Source organism: Ceratotherium simum, chromosome 12 (assembly GCF_057802395.1).
Source record: "Ceratotherium simum simum isolate JZ-2026a chromosome 12, ASM5780239v1, whole genome shotgun sequence".
Classification (NCBI taxonomy): Eukaryota; Metazoa; Chordata; class Mammalia; order Perissodactyla; family Rhinocerotidae; genus Ceratotherium; species Ceratotherium simum.
The window spans coordinates 72,027,469-72,049,536 of NC_141911.1; the positions used below are offsets into that span (position 1 = coordinate 72,027,469).

General features: G+C 34.2%; 1 protein-coding gene across 8 annotated transcripts in view; it reads left to right on the forward strand.

The window, feature by feature from the left end:
- TBCK (TBC1 domain containing kinase) overlaps positions 1-22,068 on the forward strand; it is a 213,167-nt gene that overhangs the window by 72,583 nt on the left and 118,516 nt on the right. For all 8 annotated transcript variants that reach the window (XM_087437764.1, XM_087437761.1, XM_087437765.1 and 5 more), the window contains 12 exons: positions 844-905; positions 1,162-1,223; positions 2,165-2,313; positions 3,446-3,584; positions 4,924-5,023; positions 8,248-8,297; positions 8,668-8,797; positions 9,760-9,858; positions 12,078-12,140; positions 12,649-12,775; positions 13,987-14,037; positions 15,915-15,998. In XM_087437764.1, the coding sequence (XP_087293890.1) occupies positions 844-905; positions 1,162-1,223; positions 2,165-2,313; positions 3,446-3,584; positions 4,924-5,023; positions 8,248-8,297; positions 8,668-8,797; positions 9,760-9,858; positions 12,078-12,140; positions 12,649-12,775; positions 13,987-14,037; positions 15,915-15,998 (1,116 nt within the window). The remainder of the gene's footprint in view (positions 1-843; positions 906-1,161; positions 1,224-2,164; positions 2,314-3,445; positions 3,585-4,923; positions 5,024-8,247; positions 8,298-8,667; positions 8,798-9,759; positions 9,859-12,077; positions 12,141-12,648; positions 12,776-13,986; positions 14,038-15,914; positions 15,999-22,068) is intronic.

The window sequence follows — 22,068 nt, forward strand, 5'->3', positions numbered from 1 at the left end:
GTACTTCTCTGTAGCAGTTTACCTTCAGTTGATGTATCTTAAGTTTTCTATTTGATGAATTGTGTGAATAATGGCTGAGGAAGAATGTTTATTTCCCCTTATAACAAGCTCGTATATTTTACATGTGTATTACATCCAAAAATTTGTAATTTAAATTTATAAAAATTTATCTAATCTACTTTAGAGTGGAAAAAATTAAGCATGTGTGGTAAAAAAGGAGAGAAAAACAGTGATAGGGGACTTCATATAAAAGAGAGAGATTGGTGTCCAGGTTAATCAGTTTTACAAATAAGGATATGTATAGAACAGTATTAATAAATATTAAATAATAATGAATTATAAATAAAATTGTGTAAAATTTTACCACATTTAATTTTCAAAGATTGATAATATAGCTATTAAGCAGTCTTGGAGATTTCTAAATGTGGTCTCAGACTACACATATACTTTAAATCCCCAGAGAAATGTGTGTACATTCTCCAAATTGTACATAATAAAAATAAATTAGTCTTAGAATCATGAAAAAATAGTAAAGTCTTTTTAAAGAGTAATGTGTGTGTATATGTTACAGAGAGAGAGAGAGAGTCTTTACCTCCCTGAGTCATGCTTTATCTCACTAAGCTGCTGTCTTTCAGTATATAGGATTCAATTAATGTTTAGTGTTTGAAGTCTTTATTTTTATCAAAACATGTAAGGAAGGTTAACAAAGTCACAGCTTCCTAATATTCCAAATTCCAAAACAGCATTACACAATTTTAAAAATAATTTATCAGAGTTCAGTTCCTAGTTAGTCTGATAGATTAGAAAAGCAGCATTAATTCATACAGTTTTTCTGTTTTATAGACTGTGTAGATGACACTATAATAGTTCTGGCTGAAGAGCATGGTTGTCTGGACATTGTAAAGGTTTGTCATTAATCTGTTATTGAAAATTTGTTTATTTTTCATGCTTGGGATCCCATAGCAAGCTATTTTAAAGCTGTGTTTATTTCTCTTTAGATATTTGCTTTTTCACAGAGTGACAAACTAATATAAATTTGTATAAAGTCCAAATAAAGGCTTTTTAAAGAAATCAAAACATCCTGGAGTAGCAAACGTTTGAGTAAAATATATTTTTTAAATGGATCATTTTAAATAATTCTTTCCTCTCTTTATTTACCAGGAGCTTCCTGAAAATGTGATAGATCTTTTGAAGAAGTGCCTCACCTTCCACCCTTCCAAAAGGTTGATATTTTTAAGAGTTTGGGATTACACTGAGATCTTTAACATACAAGTAGTTGATTTTTTTTTTCTTATAAGTTTTAATACTAATGGATTAAATAAGAATATTTACATATATAGTAATACATAATTGACATCAGTATTATAATTGTTAGTTATGGTTTTAATGTATGTTAATAACAGAAGAAAAAAATAATTAAAACTGGCATATTCCAAAAGAAGTTACTAGTTCATTTCCTAGTCTCTAATTAGAAAATCAGTTAAATTGTGGAATGTAGATATTCCTAGACACAAATGATGTAAGAGAAATGAGAACAAGAGGCTATTGGCAATATGTGTTATAGCAAAGAACTTGGATAAATGGTGAGGTAAGCTAACAAATGTTGATAATATAAAAGGATTTTTTAGAAGTTTTACTATTTATTTTCATTTGATGATGTCACTGTTAGCCGTACAGTTATCCCTAACTCCTTAAGTGTATAATATTTGACAATAATGTATTCTAATTTGTCTTTAGAAAAACATCTTTATCAAGACATGTTAGGAAGAGTGGAATGGAATATTAAAAGCATAGTTTTGGGTAAATATGCCACATTAAACTAAGATCGTAGGAAGAAAACCAAAAGGAATTATTAGTTAGTATTTAATAAAGATATTCAGTAAAGCAGGTACGTGGTTGTCAAGCTCAAAGTCAAAGATAGAGACACTCGTATATAATCATCTTTGATAGATCATAAGGAGCAAAAAGCACAACAAAGGTAAAAAAATTCAGCATTTACTTACAGTCACTTGATTTTTATATAAAGGTACACATCTAGACTCGGCTAAAGAGAGCTGTATTATTTGCTGTGCTAATGAGATATTTAAGACTTTTAACTATCCCCTTGAATGTGTGCCATGAAAGACTTTCATTTATGCTCTGTATTTCCCATGTGTTTCTCAAGGCCAACCCCAGATGAATTAATGCAGGACAAGGTGTTCAGTGAAGTGTCTCCTTTATACACCCCCTTTACCAAATCTGCCAGTCTGTTTTCATCTTCTCTGAGATGCGCTGATTTAACTCTGCCTGAGGATATCAGTCAGCTGTGTCAAGGTAATGATAAATAAGACATAGGCAATAATATAACCCCTGTTTTTAAAGGAAATACCCTTATCCTAGTTTCAGTTTTGAATTTATCAACAATATATATGTTACATTAGTGATACTTTATGGATACTTATCTGGGAATTGAGAGATAATTCTAGACATGCTTAAAATATAACTAAGCTAACATTTTAATCCTTTAAATTTAAATTACTTTGGAGCAAGAACTAATAAGAATTCAAGAGAGGAAGTGGCACCAAAAAAAAAATTTATTATGCAAACCGAAGTCCTGTTTTCATCTCAAATCTTAATGCTGAAATCATGTCTTCTGCTTCCCAATGTAATTTCCAGTATATCAACATTTATATATCATATTCTATATAATTTATTATACATGATCTCTAAAAATCATATCATCGATAGGAAGTCCATACCGTTATATTCCGTGTTTGTAAGAGAATATCAGCTTTTCTCTTTCCATTCTTCTGTGAAGATTACGACTCTCAGAGTGTGTGTTTTAGTGACACCAGGGAGTTACTCTTATACTGAAAGGTTATCACGACATAAGTCATGCAGGAAATATTTACTAAACATTCATTCAATCGGGTATTTCTTGACGTCCTACTATGTTCCACACACTGTATCTTCAGGTGACATGCCACGTGTGGAGGCAGACAGACATTCAGTCACACAATTACTATTATGAATGAAGGCCAATATGAACATCACACAGTGGAAACATAACCTGCCTGAGACATCAGGAAAGACTTCTCAGAAGAGGCAGCAGTTGCCTCAAGACATGAAGGATGGGACAGTTTGTGCTGGTTGCCTACTCAAGTAGTTGTCTGCCCGTATTCCTTTCCCACAGAGCCCAATATATCTGATAATACGTGGAATATATATATCCCCTATATCTCTGATGTACCAGGGTAGAAATTCCACTTTTTCTGAAAGAAACTGTACGTCCAGTATGTGTATCTGCATTTCATCTTCTGTGCACTTTATAATACAAATATTCTAAAGGGAATCTTACTAAGTTCTTCAGTTTTTGCTTTTTCAGAATGTCAGCTATTATTGCACATTGCCTTTTAATAAAAACAAAGTGTAATAGCTACGCTTCTTTTTAATTTTCCATTAATAGACATAAACAGTGATTACCTGGCAGAAAGATCTATTGAAGAAGTGTATTACCTTTGGTGTTTAGCTGGAGGTGACTTGGAGAAAGAGCTTGTCAACAAGGAAATCATTCGATCCAAACCACCTATCTGCACACTCCCCAAGTAAGGAAAGAAAACTTCTCTTGGAAATGGAGAAAAATATAGTATTAACATTTTTTTTTAGTTTGGTTTTTTTTTTTTTTGGTAGACATTCCAAATAAGTGATTATGAAAGCAACCAGAAGTTAATACCTTGATAAGTTTCTAATTGCAGAGTTCCCATCAATATTTTTATTATTTTTAATAAGTAATTTGCTTTATGATCTATTTGAAGTAAAGTTATCATATGGAACATCTTGCAATAATTTATGTGCAATAAATGAAAAATGCACTGATCAGAAAGAACAGTAATATTCAGAAATAACAGTAATATTAATTTATTAATATTTTAATAAACTAGACTAGTGTGCCTATTATGAAGTACTATTTTCTACTCCAATTAGATTTGTAAATGTCAGTGTACTCTGTGCCCTCATTGCTTGTCCTAGCGATCATCATGGTGCTAAGTCACTGTTGAGAACAATCTGCAAAACTGCGTAAGATCTTGGAGACCATCCTATAAATGAGACTGGAAGTTAACTAACGATACAGCCCTAGCGGCCACAGTGGCCACTGTTCCATTGCTCTTCATATTTACTCACAAGGGTGTGAATCTCCATCTCTTGCGTTTCTACCAGTGCTTTCAAAATGTTAATTTTAGATTTAGCACTAGATTCGATCATTTTAGGTAAGTATACAAATCATCTGCTGATCTTTTTTTTTTCACATGTTAAATTTTTAGGTTACTTATTTGATAGACCACTGATTTCTCTAGTATTTTCTCCCCTTAAACTGATTTTTAAATATTAACTTCAATTATACTGCTCACACATTGAATTAAGTAGAAAATCAGGAAATAAGATGATGGAAATACCAAGAACAAATGGTTTGAAGGATGTATAAATTCTAAAAGTAATTCTCTCAAATTCTAAACCAATTTCATACATCTATGATTCAGTATTCTTTCTCCTGAGAAGTTACCATCATTATGATTTTTCTTTCTTCTTCCTTTTATCATTCTCACTCATATAAACTTCCTCAGGAGCCCATTTACTTAGTGTGAGGAGAGTAATGTTAGCAGTGGACCTGCGTGAACAAAGAGTGTAACTCATGCTCTTGTGTTCCTACAATGCTTGATATTTGTATACTCTGTTCATACCAACTCAACACATATCTGACAATGAGAATTGTTTGGTGAAATTTTAACCAGCAGTTACATTTTTTTTATTAACCCCTTCGGTCTAAAATTTCTTTCTTTCTTTGATGAAGGGATTGATGATTTAGAATAAATCCTATTTTCTAGAAGAAACAGTAAGACTTTGTGTGCTCATTAAAATAATTATAATTTTTAAATCTCTTTTCAGTTTTCTCTTTGAAGATGGTGAAAGCTTTGGACAAGGTCGAGATAGAAGCTCACTATTAGATGATACCACTGTGACATTGTCATTATGCCAGCTAAGAAATGTAAGAACGGTATTTTGGCAAATTTACTTCAGATCATTTTTTTTAAATAAAGCTTTACAGGTATGCATGGAATTCTTCCCTGATCTCATGAAATATGTGAGTGTTTCTTTCAAGTATGTGCCCAGGAGTGGCGTTGTTGGGAAATAGGATCTGTACATCTTCAGCTTTAGTATATATTGTCTGATGATTCACAGAAGTGGTTTTATCACTTTGTCTTTTTACATCATTGGATAAGGGTTCTCATTTCTCCACATACTTGGTAACACATGGTATTATCAAATTTTTAAAAAATTTTTAAAATTTTTAAAAAATTATTACTCTAAAAGGTGTGGAATGGTATTTTACTATAATACTGGTTTTTAATTCCCTGATCATAGTGCAATATGAGTCTTTTCATATTTTTTAGCAGTTTATGTACCTATTCTATACATTACTAGTTCATATCTTTTGCCAGTTTTTCTATTGAGTGATTTCTTGTTGATTTGAGGGCTTTTAAAAATGTATTACAGATCCGGAGTCTTTGTTGGCTATATGTGGTGCATATATCTTCTACTCTGTGACTTTAACTTTTTGATGGTATCTTTTAATAAATATGATATGCCCAGGTATACATTTTTTTTGGTATTTTTCCTCTTTGATGTTCTCTGAACTTCCTAGATCTTTGTCATTTGGTTTCTGTTGAATTTTGAAAATTTCTGTCATTATTGCTTCAAGTATTTCTTCTGTTCCTTTCTTCCTTCTCCTTCTGATATTCCTGTTACACATAGGTTACATCTTTTGTTTCTGTCTTAGAATTTTCATCTCTCCTTATATTACCCACCTGTTCTTGCACGTTGTCCACTTTTTCCCTGAGAGCCCTTAGCATATTAATCATAGTTATATTAAATTCCTGTTAATTCATAGTTATATTCAAATTTCTGCCATATCTGAGTCTGGTTGTGAAGCTTGCTTTGTCTCTTCAGAGTGTCTTTTACATATTTTAGCATGCCTTACAATTTCTTCTTGAAAACTTAGCATGATGTATCTATTAAAGAAACTGTGGTAAATAGACCTTTAGTGCAAGATGTCATGTTTATCTAGCTGTTTACTATTTGTGTAGCTTTTCTGTCAGAGGCTAAAATTTCCTCACATGTCCTTTTTCTTATGTCCCCTATTGTCTTTGGGTTTCCTGAAGATTCTGTTTTAACTAGGGTTTGAGGCTGCAGTGCTTTCAGCTGGGACCCCTGTAGTTATCCAGGAGTTCTGCTGACATGGATGTTGGTAGGGACAGGGAAGCATTCTGTAATCCTGTGATAGGTCTCAGCCTGTTAGAGAGCCTCAGATGAGACAGGAAGGCTGGAGGGAGCTAGAACTGAGTTTCGTCTTCCCCCTGTCAAAGACTAGAGGGGCTGGAGTTGGGTCCCTCCCTAACACACACATAGCTCTTTCTTTTCCTGGTATAGCAGGGTCTCCTCCAGCCTGGCTGCCTGTTGATCCGCTGCCCAGCCCTTGTCCCACTGCGCACTAACACCCAAGGGCAGTGATCAGTGTCCTTCAGTGCTAGCTCAGCTCCTTTCTCCCTAAGCCAGCTTTGTGTCTCACATCACTGCATTTTTCTTACACTTTGAGGCTTTTCCTGTCATTTCATATTTTACATGTTATGTAGTAGGAGGGTATTCGAATCTCTTATCTGCCATAATACCAGGAACAGAAAATTAAAATTTATAATGATTACTACTTGATACACTAAACTTGTCATCTCTTTGAAGAGAAAGAATGTGTATAAAATAAGTAGCAATACAAGGCAGCAAACCATAAACTACATCCGAAATATATGGTTTCAACTGATTCAATTTCATTCTCAATTTGTTTCTTTAAATATAATTCAGATTATGTAAATACAAGTTAAATGAATACAAGTCTTCGGTTTTACTTGCTCGATTCCATTACATTTTCACTTTTGAAATTTAAAATACTTTTTTTCTATAATTATTAAGAAAAAATGTTGATGTTGCTGATTTTTAAAATAATATGGAAACCCAATAATAATTTTTACTTTATAGTTTTCTGTATTTTTGCCTTTTTTTGCCCTTATTATGAAAAATGTTTAATTAGAAAAAAAAGCAGAAAAGCTACTTACAATATTTATGACTTTTAGGACAGTAAAACCCAAACTTTTAAAAAATGTGTATGTTAATAATGCAGTAAAATTTGGGAAAATCTTATTTTCTACTTAGAATTTTAATCCAGGAAATACCTAAAGGTTTAAAGGCAAAATAGGATAAATGCATGGCACGTCTATTATTAGAGAAAAGCCAGGCATAAATCGAGTGTTTGCCAGATTCTCAGTGTTGGGTAGAAGATTTTTCTTTGGCTTTTGAAAGTTCCAGGAATAACTCACATGGATGAGTGCACGATGACTCTAATCAATGGAAGATCAGTGCTGGCTGCACACAGATCTGTGTGGGCTTCTGTGTCAGCCCCACAGGAACAGATGCTCTGCCTTCACATTGGAGATGGCCTGAAGAGCAGAGCAGTGGGCCGGGTGGCATTAACTTCAATCACCTGGCTCAGGACGTGTCTAAGATTTTACTGACTGCCGCCTGCCTTCTTACACTTTTGAAGAATATCTGTAATCCTGGCAATGTCATTATTTGGAGTAACATTTATTATAATGACTTTGTGAAAAAAAATATTTAGGAGAATTGAATTTTGGCAGTTGATTTATCAGCTATTTGAATCATGCCTGTTCAGTTTATGGTGTGGAAATTCTTTTGAATCCTTTCTATTAGCACCTTACTTTTGTCTTAGTTTTTATGAATGTCAAAGCAAAAATAAATCTGACCTCAGCTTTAAATTAACAGATATGTATAAAAAAGTACCTTTTTAAATAATCTTCACATAATTTAAAAATACTTTATCTATTTATTAAATTTTATGTTAATTTTTGTAATTCTGAATTGTGTTTTGGAACTTATCATTTAATAGATGTCTAACATTTATGAGAGACACCTGGAGGTAAAAAATCAAAAAACAAAAAACTTATGTTTCACAGCTAAACTTAATCACTGGAGGCATGGTGTATTTACATGTTTATGATAGGGATGCATGTTAGTTTCTGTTTTATACTTTTCTTGGTGTCTTTATAAATTCTTAATTTTTACATTATTTTTCCTTTTAAATACAGATCAGTGTTTCTGTCTCAGATCATAAATATCGAAAATATTTTCTCTTTAAATTCACAGAGACTAAAAGATGTTGGTGGAGAAGCATTTTACCCACTACTTGAAGATGAGTAAGTATATGTAGTTTCCTTTTACACTTGTTTTTCTTTTCTGTTTGTTATACTGGTAAGAAGCTTGTACATTTTCTTTGAAAAGTATTTCCGGGGACAGCCCCATGGCCTAGTGGTTAAGTTCAGTGTGCTCCACTTCAGTGGCCCGGGTTCAGTTCCCAGGCATGGACCTATACCCCTCGTCTGCAGCCATGCTGACACAGCAACCCACATACAAAAGAGAGGAAGATGGGCACAGATGTTAGCTCAGGGCAAATCTTCCTCAGCCAAAAAAAAAAGTATTCCTAAATAGAATACAAAAATAAAGTGTTTTGTTTTTTAAAATTTTATCCCTTTTGTCAATTTTTCTGCTTTTGTTTCTCATTTATAGCCAATCTAATGTACCTCATTCAAACAGCAATAATGAGTTATCTGCAGCTGCCACTCTCCCTTTAATCATCCGAGAGAGGGACACAGAGTACCAGCTTCACAGAGTCGTTCTCTTTGACAGGCTGCTAAAGGTAGGGGTTCTAAAGTGTAAGTGTTACAGGAGCCCATGTACAATCCTTATTTTTTATTTCATTGGTAATTCTTAGGGAATCTTGATGTCATGATAAGATTAATTCTTATGACCTATCTTTTCTGATTAACTTTAATTATAAAAATGATACATGTTCATAGTAAATAAAATTAAAAAGTAAAAATTAGACAAAAAATGAATATCCTTACTATTTAAAGAACACCTAAAAATCAATAGAAAAAGTACTATTATTGAAACAGGGAAATGGATAAAGAACATAATGGAAATACAACTAGTCAGTAAATCTATTCAAATTATTTATCCACACTAGGAATGAAAAAAAAATTAAGATAGGGTTTTTTTTGCAATCTAATTAGCAAGGTGAGCAAAGGTGTATTGAAATGGAACTCTCATTCTTTTGGAGTAAGTGTAAATTGATTGAAACATTCTGTAAAGCCATTTGAAAGTATATATCAAGAGCTTTAACAACATCCATACTCTTTGTCCTAATAATTCTCTTCTAAAAATCTCTCCTAAAGTAAAAAATTTATAAAAGGACAAATTTGTATGCAAGAATATAGAAGTAGCCATAGTAATAACTTATGTTTATTGAATATTCTATATCCCAGACATTTTACAAAGTGCTTTACATACATTATGTAACCCATATGAGGCGGGTAATTTTATTTTCCATATGACTCATTTCATAATTCTCCCAGAGCACAAAATAGAAATGATTAAAAGCATAGAATCAGCTCCTCTCTTTGATTGTATTATACGGGATTTACAGGGAATAGGGAACCGTTCCACTGCTGACCTAATGTGTATTAATACACCAGACAAAGTAATTTCAGATACTCAAAAATTTATTGCAGGTCACCCTTAGCTTTATCACTGGCATATTCAGAACTAAAGATGGCACTTGGTAATGTGAGGTATTTTCATATCTTTCCTCATCTCTAGGCTTATCCATATAAAAAAAATCAAATCTGGAAAGAAGCAAGAGTTGACATTCCTCCTCTAATGAGAGGTTTAACCTGGGCTGCTCTTCTGGGAGTTGAGGTAAGAAAGAAAAGTAGGTTAGAAGCTGGTCACCAGTGCTAAGGAAGAAGGAAGAAGGAGGAAAGTGTTTTCCGAATATATTATTTTTCAAGTTGTTAGAAAATTATCTAGTAAAGGGGCCGGCCCCGTGGCGTAGGGGTTAAGTGCACACGCTCCGCTGCTGGCGGCCCGTGTTTGGATCCCAGGCACACACCGATACACCGTTTGTCAGGCCATTCTGTGGCGGCGTCCCACATAAAGTGGAGGAAGATGGGCATGGATGTTAGCTCAGGGCCAGTCTTCCTCAGCAAAAAGAAGAGGATTGGCAGATGTTAGCTCAGGGCTGATCTTCCTCGCAAAAAAAAACAAGAAAATTATCGAGTGAAATATAAGCATTAAGGATATTTTGGCAATTTTAAGTGAAAGGAATAGAGGAAAAGAATAGGCTAGAAAAATATAAAAATATAATTGAAGGTTTGTTAGATTTATTCTATTTAATATTTCATTTAATGAGGCTCACAGAAATTATTTTGATTGTTTATTTTAAAATCAATATTTTGAGAATATATATATATATATATATATATATATATATCAGTTACAAGTGTATAGTCCTGCTAATAAAGTATGCTCATTAGGAATAGGATTGCCTATTTATAAGTAGTTCTGTCTAAGTTTGGAGAGATCTTCTACTCCGATCTGAACATTGTCAAAAATTATTAACATGATCTTGGGGCCGGTCCGGTGGCGCAGCGGTTAAGTGCGCACGCTCTGCTTTGGCGGCCCGGGGTTCACAGGTTCGGATCCCGAGCGCGCACTGACACACCGCTTGTCAAGCCATGCTGTGGCGGTGTCCCATATAAAGTAGAGGAAGATGGGCACGGATGTTAGCCCAGGGCCAATTTTCCTTAGCAAAAAGAGGAGGACTGGCATCAGATGTTAGCTCAGGGCTTATCTTGCTCACAAAAAAAGAAAAAAATCATTAACGTGAGGTAGTGCCTCTTGGCACCTCTGTCTTACCAGAACCGTGCTGCCAAGAGGAATAGCTGCTTTGTCTTCTACAACACCTTATCTGTGGCAGTGAGGAAAGGAGAGGTGTCACGACATTATCAGGGTGACTTGCAGTAGTAATATAGAACTTCGGTGACAGCGGTCATGATAATGGGCCTAATCCTTGCCAGATATGTTCATTTCTTGTCAATTTCTCTGTCATCCTGGCTTCATACATTCTCTTATAGATATCTTATGGATATACATCACCCATTTTTTTTGTGTGTTAATTCCCCCAACTATTTTCAATTCTTTTAACTCAGTTGAAAGAATTTGTTTCTTCATTCCTGATTCCCCTGATAAGAGTCTATAAATGTGTTTGAGTTTGATTGGTTGCTTTACAAGAATGCCTATTGTTCCATACCATACATTAATAGTTAGAATTGTAGAACTAGGTGGTGCTAAAGTTCAAGAGGACTTCCGAGGTCAGGTTGTCCAAATCTCTCATTAAGTAGTTGTGCCAGAGAAGTTGATACAGCATGTAACATCAGAGTTTGAACCCCAAATTCCTGGCTCTTTCTCTACCATTACTGTAAACCAGAGTAATAAGAATTGTTCCCTGCTTGGTCCTATAGAACATGACCAAAATTTGAAATGGTTTGTTCAATTATTCCTTCTGTAATGGTGTAATTGAAAAATGTAAATGATCCCTTTAGTACCTTAATGATTCCATAATAACTACATGACATTTCACTCTTTAATTTATCCCAAATTTCTGCCTCCTGGTGCTGAACTACCACTCCTTTAAGCAGTTTTATTTTATTTTTTATTTCATTACCAACTTTAACAGGGAAATTTCTTGTGGGATAACCCCCAACACACACAATTCTTAAAAATTTCTTCATGAAACTTACTATGTATGAGATAGCAGTAGATAGAGAACAAGGCTGAGTTGTGTCATGGAGGCTGGGATAAGCATACTTGTTAGCTAAGTGACTCATTCAACACATTTGTCTTCTGGTTTGTATAATTCAAATGTCTGCCTTAGCAAAATAGCAGATGGTCACAGACTCATCACACAACGTCAAAGATGTAGAGAGTTTTTCTTAAGAGGTATACTTTGGGTTTGAATGTGCCTATCTCTAATTGGGTGTGTCTTCAAAGGTAGATGTTTATAAGAAGTAGATTTTGCCTAAATTAATAATGTATTAAGGATACGATGAATTAATATATCTTCTATTTTTTTGCAGGGGGCTATTCATGCCAAGTACGACTCAATTGATAAAGATACTCCAATTCCTACAGATAGACAAGTATGATTTACATTTTATTAAACAAACTAAGACAATTCTGCCAAATCTTTAAATTTTAGAAGGGCATGAGGAATTTTCTTCCTTTCATTATGAATACTCAGCAGCCGTCATATGCATATGGTATTAGAGTAAGCATAACTCTTATACTCATGAGTTAGTGAGCTAGAACTGTTCCTTAAAAGAGTATAGGCCAAGTAACTTTTCCTAATTGCACTTTTTTATCTAAAGAATTTGCCTTTTATTTAGACCAGGTTGTTAAGAGAGGTTTTTTGAAATCTATGTTAATACATACCTTTTCAAAGGAAATGGTCTGTTTTCCCTGGTTAAGTATACATACAACTTTTTTGGTGTTTTCAGAGGATTCGTATAAAATTCAAAAACTTCAGACACCAGGATTATGTAGGTGGCCTATTCTGAAATTCATAATCAGTCTCTCCTTTTCCTGATTTTGGGGTTTACTGGAAATCACATTATTACATTTCCATTATATTGTTTTGCTATTTTACAGATTGAAGTGGATATTCCTCGTTGTCATCAGTATGATGAACTGTTATCATCACCAGAAGGTCATGCAAAATTTAGGCGTGTACTAAAAGCCTGGGTAGTGTCCCATCCTGATCTTGTGTATTGGCAAGGTGACTTTTTTTCCCAATTATTAAGACTCTTTTTGAAGTATTAGGAGTGTGTTGCATAAATGACAATTTTAAAAATTAAAATATCCTTAGCTTTGAAAAAAGTCAGTACTAAAGCTGTGATCTATTTTTTTGAGAGGTTTATGTGAGAACTTTTTTTTTTAACTTTGTCTAAATGCCTAGTAGATATCATTTAAATACATGATATTCAATGAGACAACTTGCCATCATGTTGTTAGGAAAGTAGAAAGAATATTTTGTACTTGTGTAATATTTGTGGGTACATTTTTTCAGTGCTTATGCAAATAATAAAATAACTTTTTACCATAAATAATTTGGGGCTAGTTGATATTCTTGACATTTAGTGATTCACAACTTATGCTTATCATGGTTATTAGGAATTGGGGAATAGGATATCACCTTAAACTACCCATTTTTATTTATTTATTTCCCTTTTTTTTAATATCTTTAATGCCCCACATCCTTGATTTTTAGGTTTTCTCATAGTTATTTTTGTGTCATTGATAAATTCGTGAGTGAGAAACCCATTCCACCTAGTCCTATTTTTGAGTTTGTTGTTATGAACAGTAGTTTTTACATTTCAATTCTGTTTCTGGCCAAACTTAAAATGAAGCTATTATTTTTCCTAACTCTATCCTTTTTGGAGTTCTGTGTCTCACTAGCAGTTATAGGTATGTTTATGTACATTCTTTCAACATGGCAACATATGAATAGCATTATTATCAATAAAAGAAATATGTCATGTATTTGTATTTTACCCAACAATGTTTAAAAGATTTTTTTTTCGTTGTCCCGGAGAAATGTGTAAGACAAGTCTCCATCTCCTCGACGAGGAAACGTGCCTGGAGACACTAAGTGATTGCCAAGATCACACAGTTAGGGTCCGCGATGGGACCGTATCCCAGGCCTTCTATCATTTTTACATTTTCCTATCACTATATTTCTCTCTTCAGCTCATAATAATATTGATAATCATAATAGCTGATTTGTATTTACTGTGTGCCAGTCACCATCAGTTACTCCTCACGATAACCATGGGGTAATTTATTTCTGGATGGGTAATCCTTTTAACACTTCATCTGTATGGAAGTAACGCATATAAGAATAAGGTATATAAAGTATATGTCTACATATGTCTGCAATTCTACTGGATTATGTTTATTTGATTTCTTTCCCCAACCCCTCCCCATCAGGTCTTGACTCACTTTGTGCTCCATTCCTATATTTAAATTTCAATAATGAAGGTAAGCCTATTTATCATTTAAATAATCATTGTGCATATTATTCTAAAATATTTTATTCAAACGTAAAAGGTTTTCATTTTCGTAGTGAGGTTCTTGCTCTCTTCCTAGTAGATGCTGTAAATTTCTGTGAAATAAAGTGTTAGACTCATTTTAGAGGATGTGAAGGATTAATTATTCCTGGAGAGTTTTTCTTGTGACCAGGCAGCAACTAGAGATTCAGGGAGAAACTGATTATTCTAAATGCTTTAGTCTACTTTGGTGACCATTTTTATGAAACTTTGGAGAAAATTCTAACTTCTTTAGAGGTTAGTTTTAGTCTGTGTATACTTTCCAAACAATTTGTAAAGAAATCAGTATTTTCTTGCATCTTCAAAGCCTATCATTTCAACCTCTACCTCCTTAATGAAGACTTTTCTTATCCTCCTTCCTGAGCCCGTACAGCAGTTGGTACTTCTGGAAATTTATCTTGTGTATGTTTTGTATTATAGTTATTTATATACTAATACATAACCCATTTTACTGGTTAGCAGCTTTTGTGTGTGTGTGTGTGTGTGTGTGTGTGTGAGTGTGTGAGGAAGATTAGCTCTGAGCTAACATCTGTTGCCAATCCTCCTCTTTTTTGCTGAGGAAGATTGGCCCTGGGCTGACATCCATGCCCATCTTCCTCTATTTTTGTATATGGGACGCCACCACAGCATGGCTTGATAAGTGGTGCATCAGTCCGCGCCTGGGATCGGAACCTGTAAACCCCAGGCCACCGAAACGGAGTGTGCAAACTTAACCACTACGCCACCAGCCCAGGCCCCATTAGCAGCTTTTTTTAATGACAGATTTTTTTGTTTTCTGTGCCCCTGTTATAATGCCTTTTTTGAATGTGTGTGAGGAAGATTAGCCCTGAGCTAACATCTGATGCCAATCCTCCTCCTTTTGCTGAGGAAGATTGGCACTGGGCTAACATCCCTGCCCATCCTCCTCTACTTTATATGGGACACCACCACAGCATGGCTTGACAAGAGGTGCGTTGGTCCGCGCCAGGGATCCGAACCTGCGAACCCTGGGCCGCCAGAGCGGAGCGCATGAACTTAACTGCTACGTCACCGGGCTGGCCCCAATAATGCCTTTTTTATAGTAGGTTTTTCAATAAATATCTGTTAAACTTAGTTGACTAAAATCCAGAGTGATATTGCATGTAGAGAGTGTTACCATATGTAGCATGAATCTCTAGAAGCCCAATCTCAGAGTCTCCATCTTGTCACATTCTATTTTTTGTCAGAATTTGCATAGATTTCTGGAATTGAATAGAGATAGCATAAACCAGAGAACTAAAATTTCTTTATTTGAATAGTTTTTAAGATGTACTGTTCTCTGATATCATTACTCATTAATCTAGGCTAGAGGTTTTCCTGTGTTTAGTTAGGCATCGTCCATTATCACACATATTGATCCAAGAATAGTAAGAGATCAGTGTTTGAAAGAACAGTTTATGACTAGTGTGTCTTAAATCCAAAGTTCTCAGCCTCTTTTGTTTGCATCAACAAAAATTAAGGATCTTGAGGTTTGTATAGCTCATTAATGATGATCATGTTTAGAGATTAAAAAAGTGTATGAAGTTCCAGTAATAAAGATTTTTGTTATTGTGGGATAATGATTGCCACATGAGTTTGAAATTGAAAAGTTGTTAGGGTGGTTATCTTTTGTTGTCCAAAATATTTTCTATTTTAAAGAGTAGAGGGATTTTTTCCCCTTAATTTTGTGTTTCCATTAATTATTAACATAAATCTTGTTTAATAGATTCAAGGAACGTGTACTGAGTGAGTGACTGCTGATCACTTACCCGTTAACTAATTTGTTTATGCCTTTCCCTTATTCTTTCTTAGCCTTGGCTTATGCGTGTATGTCTGCTTTTATCCCCAAATACCTGTATAACTTCTTCTTGAAAGACAACTCACATGTAATACAAGGTAAGCAAATGTCCCTTCTTATCTCTTTACAGGGCAAATACTTGTTACTCAATTAAATTTATGATTTTGACCCAGTCAGATATGCTGATAATCCATCACTAAAACCCATGAAGAGATCATTAAGTTTAGTCTTTCCTCCAGGTCCACAAAGAATTTAATATCTAATCTCAGTTCAGTTCAAATTCAGGCATACTAATTTAAGAAAATAAAAGTCCAGCTGTTTGTCTCTCTCACAATTAAAATTGTCCACAAAAAGCTTCACCATGGAGCAAGCCTATTGTGAATTAGTAAAAAAGGTTAAACAGTTTTAATTGTGTAAGTAAATAGATATTAAAAACACTTGTGGGGCCAGCCCAGTGGCGCAAGCTGTTAAGTGCGTGCACTCCGCTGTGGCAACCCGGGGTTCCCCGGTTCGGATCCTGGGCACGCACCGATGCACTGCTTGGCAAGCCATGCTGTGGCGGCATCCCATATAAAGTGGAGGAAGATGGGCACGGATGTTAGCCCAGGGCCAGTCTTCCTCAGCAAAAAAAAAAAAAATGGAGGATTGGCAGATGTTAGCACATGGCTGATCTCCTCACAAAAAAAAAAACGCTTCTCCTGGGGCTGACCCTGTAGCGTAGCGGTTAAGTGCACACACTCCACTGTTGGCGGCCCGGGTTCAGATCCCGGGCATGCACTGACGCACCGCTTGTCAGGCCGTGCTGTGGTGGCATCCCCCATAAAGTGGGGGAATGTTAGCTCAGGGCCAGTCCTCCTCAGCAAAAAGAGGAGGATTGGCACGGATGTTAGCTCAGGGCTGATCTTCCTCACGAAAAAAAAAAAAAACACTTCTCCTTCATCTCATTCCCCATGCTTGAACCCCAAATATCCTCCCTCTTTCTCCTGTTTTCCTAAAATATACCCCTCCTTCAGAGTCCAAGACATAGCACAACCCATCTGTGAATTCTTTTGGGACTACTCAGCCACATTCAAACTTTTCTGAAATCTTTTTTGAAAGCAGTATAACAGAAGTTCATAATAAACACTTTGAATCAAACAAACTTTGTTTCAAATTTAAGCTTCATTACCTATTGTGAATCTTAGACAAATACGTTAAGTTTGCTGGTTGTAATTTTCTTCATATCTAAAATAAAGATTGTTGTAAAGGTTAAACATAATAAAATATGTAAATACCAGCATTTAGAAACATTCAATTCAATAACAATAATTGTTAATATTTTATTGTTATTGTCACTATTATTGCTATTTAATTAGTATCATTATTGCAGTTTTTTTGGTAGTATAATTATCATCATGGTATTACATATTTCTTTATGTCTTATCTTTTCAACAGGATTTTAGTCTTTTAAGGACAGGAAATTTTCTTATAGTTCTGTATTTCTTTTGGAACAGACTACAAAGCAGGTCACACAGTCTCCCCATTTACTATTTTTATGAAACTTATCAGATACTTCCTTCATTTAGACTTTTTATTTATACATAAGTCTTATTAATTCTACTAAACTTTAAACAACTTAAAGCTGATAATGTGTTTTATTTATATTTATGTCATTATAGTTTGATATAATTCTCTCAATTTGAATAGATGAAGCAGGAAAACTACAGACTATGTCTGATTTATCAAAAATTCTGAGTAAGTGGGGTCTCAATTAGCAATATTTTTACTTAGTTGGAAATGAGTAGAAAACTAGAGTATCAGAGGTCAATATAATGAGAAAATAATTAGAAAGGAAATGGAAAGGGAAGTGTAAATTAAAAAGATAAGGAAGCTGAAAATAAAAAGAGAAAGAAAATGTGAATAAGTAGCTCAGCACATAAAAACATTTATTTTTGACAGCATCATTTACGTTGGCGTGTAGAGAAAAATATTAAAACTTTTTTAAATTTTGTGTTTGTGTTTACAAACACATCAAGACGTGTGATCATTCACAGCTCTATGTGTCTACAACACAGATAAGTGCTAGAAATTTAAATAATGGTCCAATGTCTCTATGTTAGTTTTGAAATATAAATTCTATTAATTTATATTTGTATTTTGAAATGATTTGATTTGAAATAGATATGCCCAATTCTCTGCACATTCCTAGAATGTGGACTAAAGTTGGGATTAATTAAGAATGTTTTTTGAGGACAACAACTTTTTTGCTTTGACTTTTTATAATCAAGGACAAGTATGTTTTATAGGAAGGAGGTTGCTTTTTGCTTGTAGGTTAATTTAGTAAAGCCATCTGACTTAAAGAGTTTTGTAATGTCATCTTCTAAGAATTTATGAAGTGATGTCCTATAAGAGTATATCTTGTATTATTAATAGGGATGTATTGCATACTTATGCATAGTTTCCTTATTATCCTTATCAGTGTATTATAGAAGTGACAGTGTACTCTAAGATTCCAGCAGTACCAAAATGAGTGGATTTAAAAACACCTTGGATGATACCAGGAGATTTCAGAGGCTGTGCAATGCAAATAATATTCAGCTTGACCAAAGACAAGCTGAAAAGATCAAAAGTAGAAAATAATCAGGTTAGTGTACGTGCAACACAAAAGGTGACTCCTTAATCTTCAGTTACATGTAAGTCAGCAATAATGCGGTTATTTCTAAAGCTGACATGAACCCTTAATATTAACTGAACGTTTATATATAAAAGCTTGGAAATCATCTTCTTCCAAATTTATCAGGCCTCTATTGAAGCTTAGTGCTCCGCTAGATTCCTATACTTCAAGAAAAATGAAGATATTTGGAGAATCCTCAAAAAAGCAATTAAAACAGGACTTATAAAAGGAATTGGTTATAGTGTTTATTAGATGGCTGGATGATGCCTGGCTAGATAGCCATCTGTTAAAGGGCCATATTAGATAGCTTCTGTTACATTGATTTCTATTTTGGTTCTCTATAGATTTCTATTTCAAAATACAGAAATGGTTTACCTCTAAAAAGTTTCAGTTTTCCAGTAATTGTTTCATATCACAGATGGATGTGTATGATATGATATATATTGATAATGAATTTCCAATTTGAAAAAGATGATTTTTCATGCTTTTAACTACCAACTTCTCTGATACACTTTTTAAAGGCTTGTTATACAAATAAACAAGACGAAGTCTTGTTTCTTTTATGAAAATACAAGAGAAACCATAGTATACACAACATGAATTTGGAGAGACAGAAAAGCCAAAAGTCAGAAAAGCCAAAAAGACTCTTACTTAGTTTGATTGATAAATCAGTAATATATTTTAACATTCAATATTATAATTAAAAGACCTCTCCACAATTATTTACGGTTTATTTGTCTAAGTATTAATAATTTTCTCTGTTATAATTTCTATAAATTTGTGTTTGAAATCTTGATAATTCAATTGGAAAAATGTAGCATGGATATTTTCTCAAGAAACAACAGACAAGGTGCTTTAAATTATTTGTTCAATTTTTATATTGACCATATATGTTTTATAAGAAAAAAAAGCAGTTTCAATTAATTTAGTCCTTCTATAAGTAATGCCCTTCACTGACTCTGTGCCAAGTACTGCTTAAGGAATTGAGGTTCTTAAGGTAAATAACATTCAGTCCTTTTCCAAGGAATTTTATAGCCCAGTATAGGAAATAAATATGAAAATAACTAATTATAAGTCAATGAAATAAGTGTACATATTACTGAATTAGCACAGAAAAAGTGGGGGAGGTTATTTTGATTTTTTGATTTTTTTTTTTGTTTTTGGTGGCAAAGGGAACAGATGGGATTTCTAGAAAGGTTTTATAAAAGAGGGGACACTTATTGATGAACTTGAAATTTGATTAGGAATTTTCTTAGTGAAAAAATGGAAAGACATTCTTAAGAAAGAGGACTGCAGTCAGACAAGTACACAATGGGCTGATCAAACAGCCAGTCATCAAACCTGGTACATGGAGTCAGGAAGAGAGGGATGGAGAGCTAAAGAAGGAGCTGGGACAGTACACTGATCATTGGTTGCTACAGTTTATGGAAGAACAGTGGTTTACTTTTCTTCAGAAAGTTTGCTGTGGGCTTGGAATTAGCAATAGTGAGCTCCCATTGTATTGGTTTCCCTCTTTGTTCATCCTCTCTCCCCCTTTGTTTTAAGGTGTTTTAGGCTTTAGACTTCAAAGTAACATTGGTTTTGATTGGCATAAATATCACATGAACACTTTTTCCCCCACAAATTTTGGAAAAATCCTATGTCATATGAAACCAATCATTTCAACAGCTAATTGTAGAATTGCACACTCATTTAGTTGTTTAATTTTCTCTACAGAAACCAAATGTTTCTGTATTCAATAGCAATTTTAAATGTTCTTTGAAAAAAATATTTTTTATAATTATACACTAACAGAACTTTAATATTTTTTATTTTAAAATTTTTTATAAAATACGGCATTCACATACTCATAAGACTCTAAAATATTTTGGCTTTTACAGAAGAGAAAAAAAATATCTGTTTAGTCAAGATATCCAGTTGTGTTTGTTTTTTTAACCATGGTCCTATTAACTTATTACCTGCAGACATTTTTAAGAAGATAAATTTAATTACTTTTGGCCTAAATGAATATTCGTTATCATTTTTGGCACTATCAAATTATTCCCAGCAACATTACTAGTGAGTTGATAAAGTACCAACACATAGGATCTTAGAAAGGTAATATACTGACTAACAGCTCAGGGTTGGCCCTCAGAAGATCTAAGATTACTATGATTACTCTGAGATTCAGAGGCTTAGAATACCAGCTGGATTGAAAAAGATGGAGGGACTTCCAAGGAACAAATTGATTAGAGTTTCAGAGATATTGCAAAACAGGCTTATAACTTGCAGGACAGATGTACTTTAGGCTGTTGAAGAGAAAAAAGGCAGCTTCTGGCCAGTGAAGAGAAGCAGCCATTTAGTTATTAAGAATGGGAACTAATCCTTCGTGGAAAACCCAACTATACCTTAGTGTCATTTTGTGCTTGAGAAAGGAGCGGCCCAGAAAACTGGCCTATAAAACTTAAACTGTTCTTTGATGTCATTCTGCTGTGGATTGTTCACTAAAACAGCTATTGGAATTTTGCCACAACATTAACATATTCTTGTACTGTTTGTAAAACCAAGGCAAGTCCATACTTGGACCATTGAAGATGTGGATCCTACAGGTCAGAAAGGGAAAGATAGAGGGAAGTACCATATAAACCTGGGAAATGAAATTGGGTAAAAATTTTCCCCAGTTTTCTGTTTACCTCTATATGTTTCTAAATCCTTTGAGAGCAAGAGTGGTATCTTCTTTACTGCATCCCTAGCATTTAATGTAGTGCCACATGTAACTAGGATGACTATATAACTAAACTGTGATATTTTTGAGAGTTAAAAGGAGCATTAACTGCACCAGACACTTGAGTCTGCAGGTGCAGCTGGGCTCTCGGATAAAGTAAATATGTGGTCATACTATACATAGACATTCAATAAGTCTTTGAGGGGGAGGGAGGAAGGAAGACAGACATCAAAGTCTGAAGTCCAGTTGTCAAAATGGGAGTATAATATAAATCTTTCTCATCAAACAGTGACAGGGAGAGAGAATGTGCAACTTCACTATAAGGGTTTATATATTTGGAAAAACAGTGCATTGCATATTTCCAGTTTAATGCACATCTTTGTCATGGATGACTTGATGGTAGGATATTGGGAGAGAGTAGGAAATACATTGAGCATACAGCCTTGCCATTTTCAAGAATGTTCTTGCATCATGTGGCTAAGGATATTTTTCCTGAGACAGAAATTTTCTACCTTTACTAGAAATATTACGAGCACTGCCCTGAGGCATGGAGTGAGTTTACTCATAGATTTTTTTATCAGAGCAGGGTGTGTGAGCAAAAAAGAAAATGGCTCACCAATGTAGTCCTAAAAATTACCTTTCTCTTTTTTTTTTTTGTCTTTTGAACTCCCTTCTTCCCGTTTAGACATAAAGGTTGATGCTTGTTCTTGTGACTTCAGACAGTAAGCCAGATTTTACAGCTGGCAAACTTTGTAATAGGAAATAATCTAATTGGATGCATTTGCAGCTGTTGACCTTAAACAAATAGACA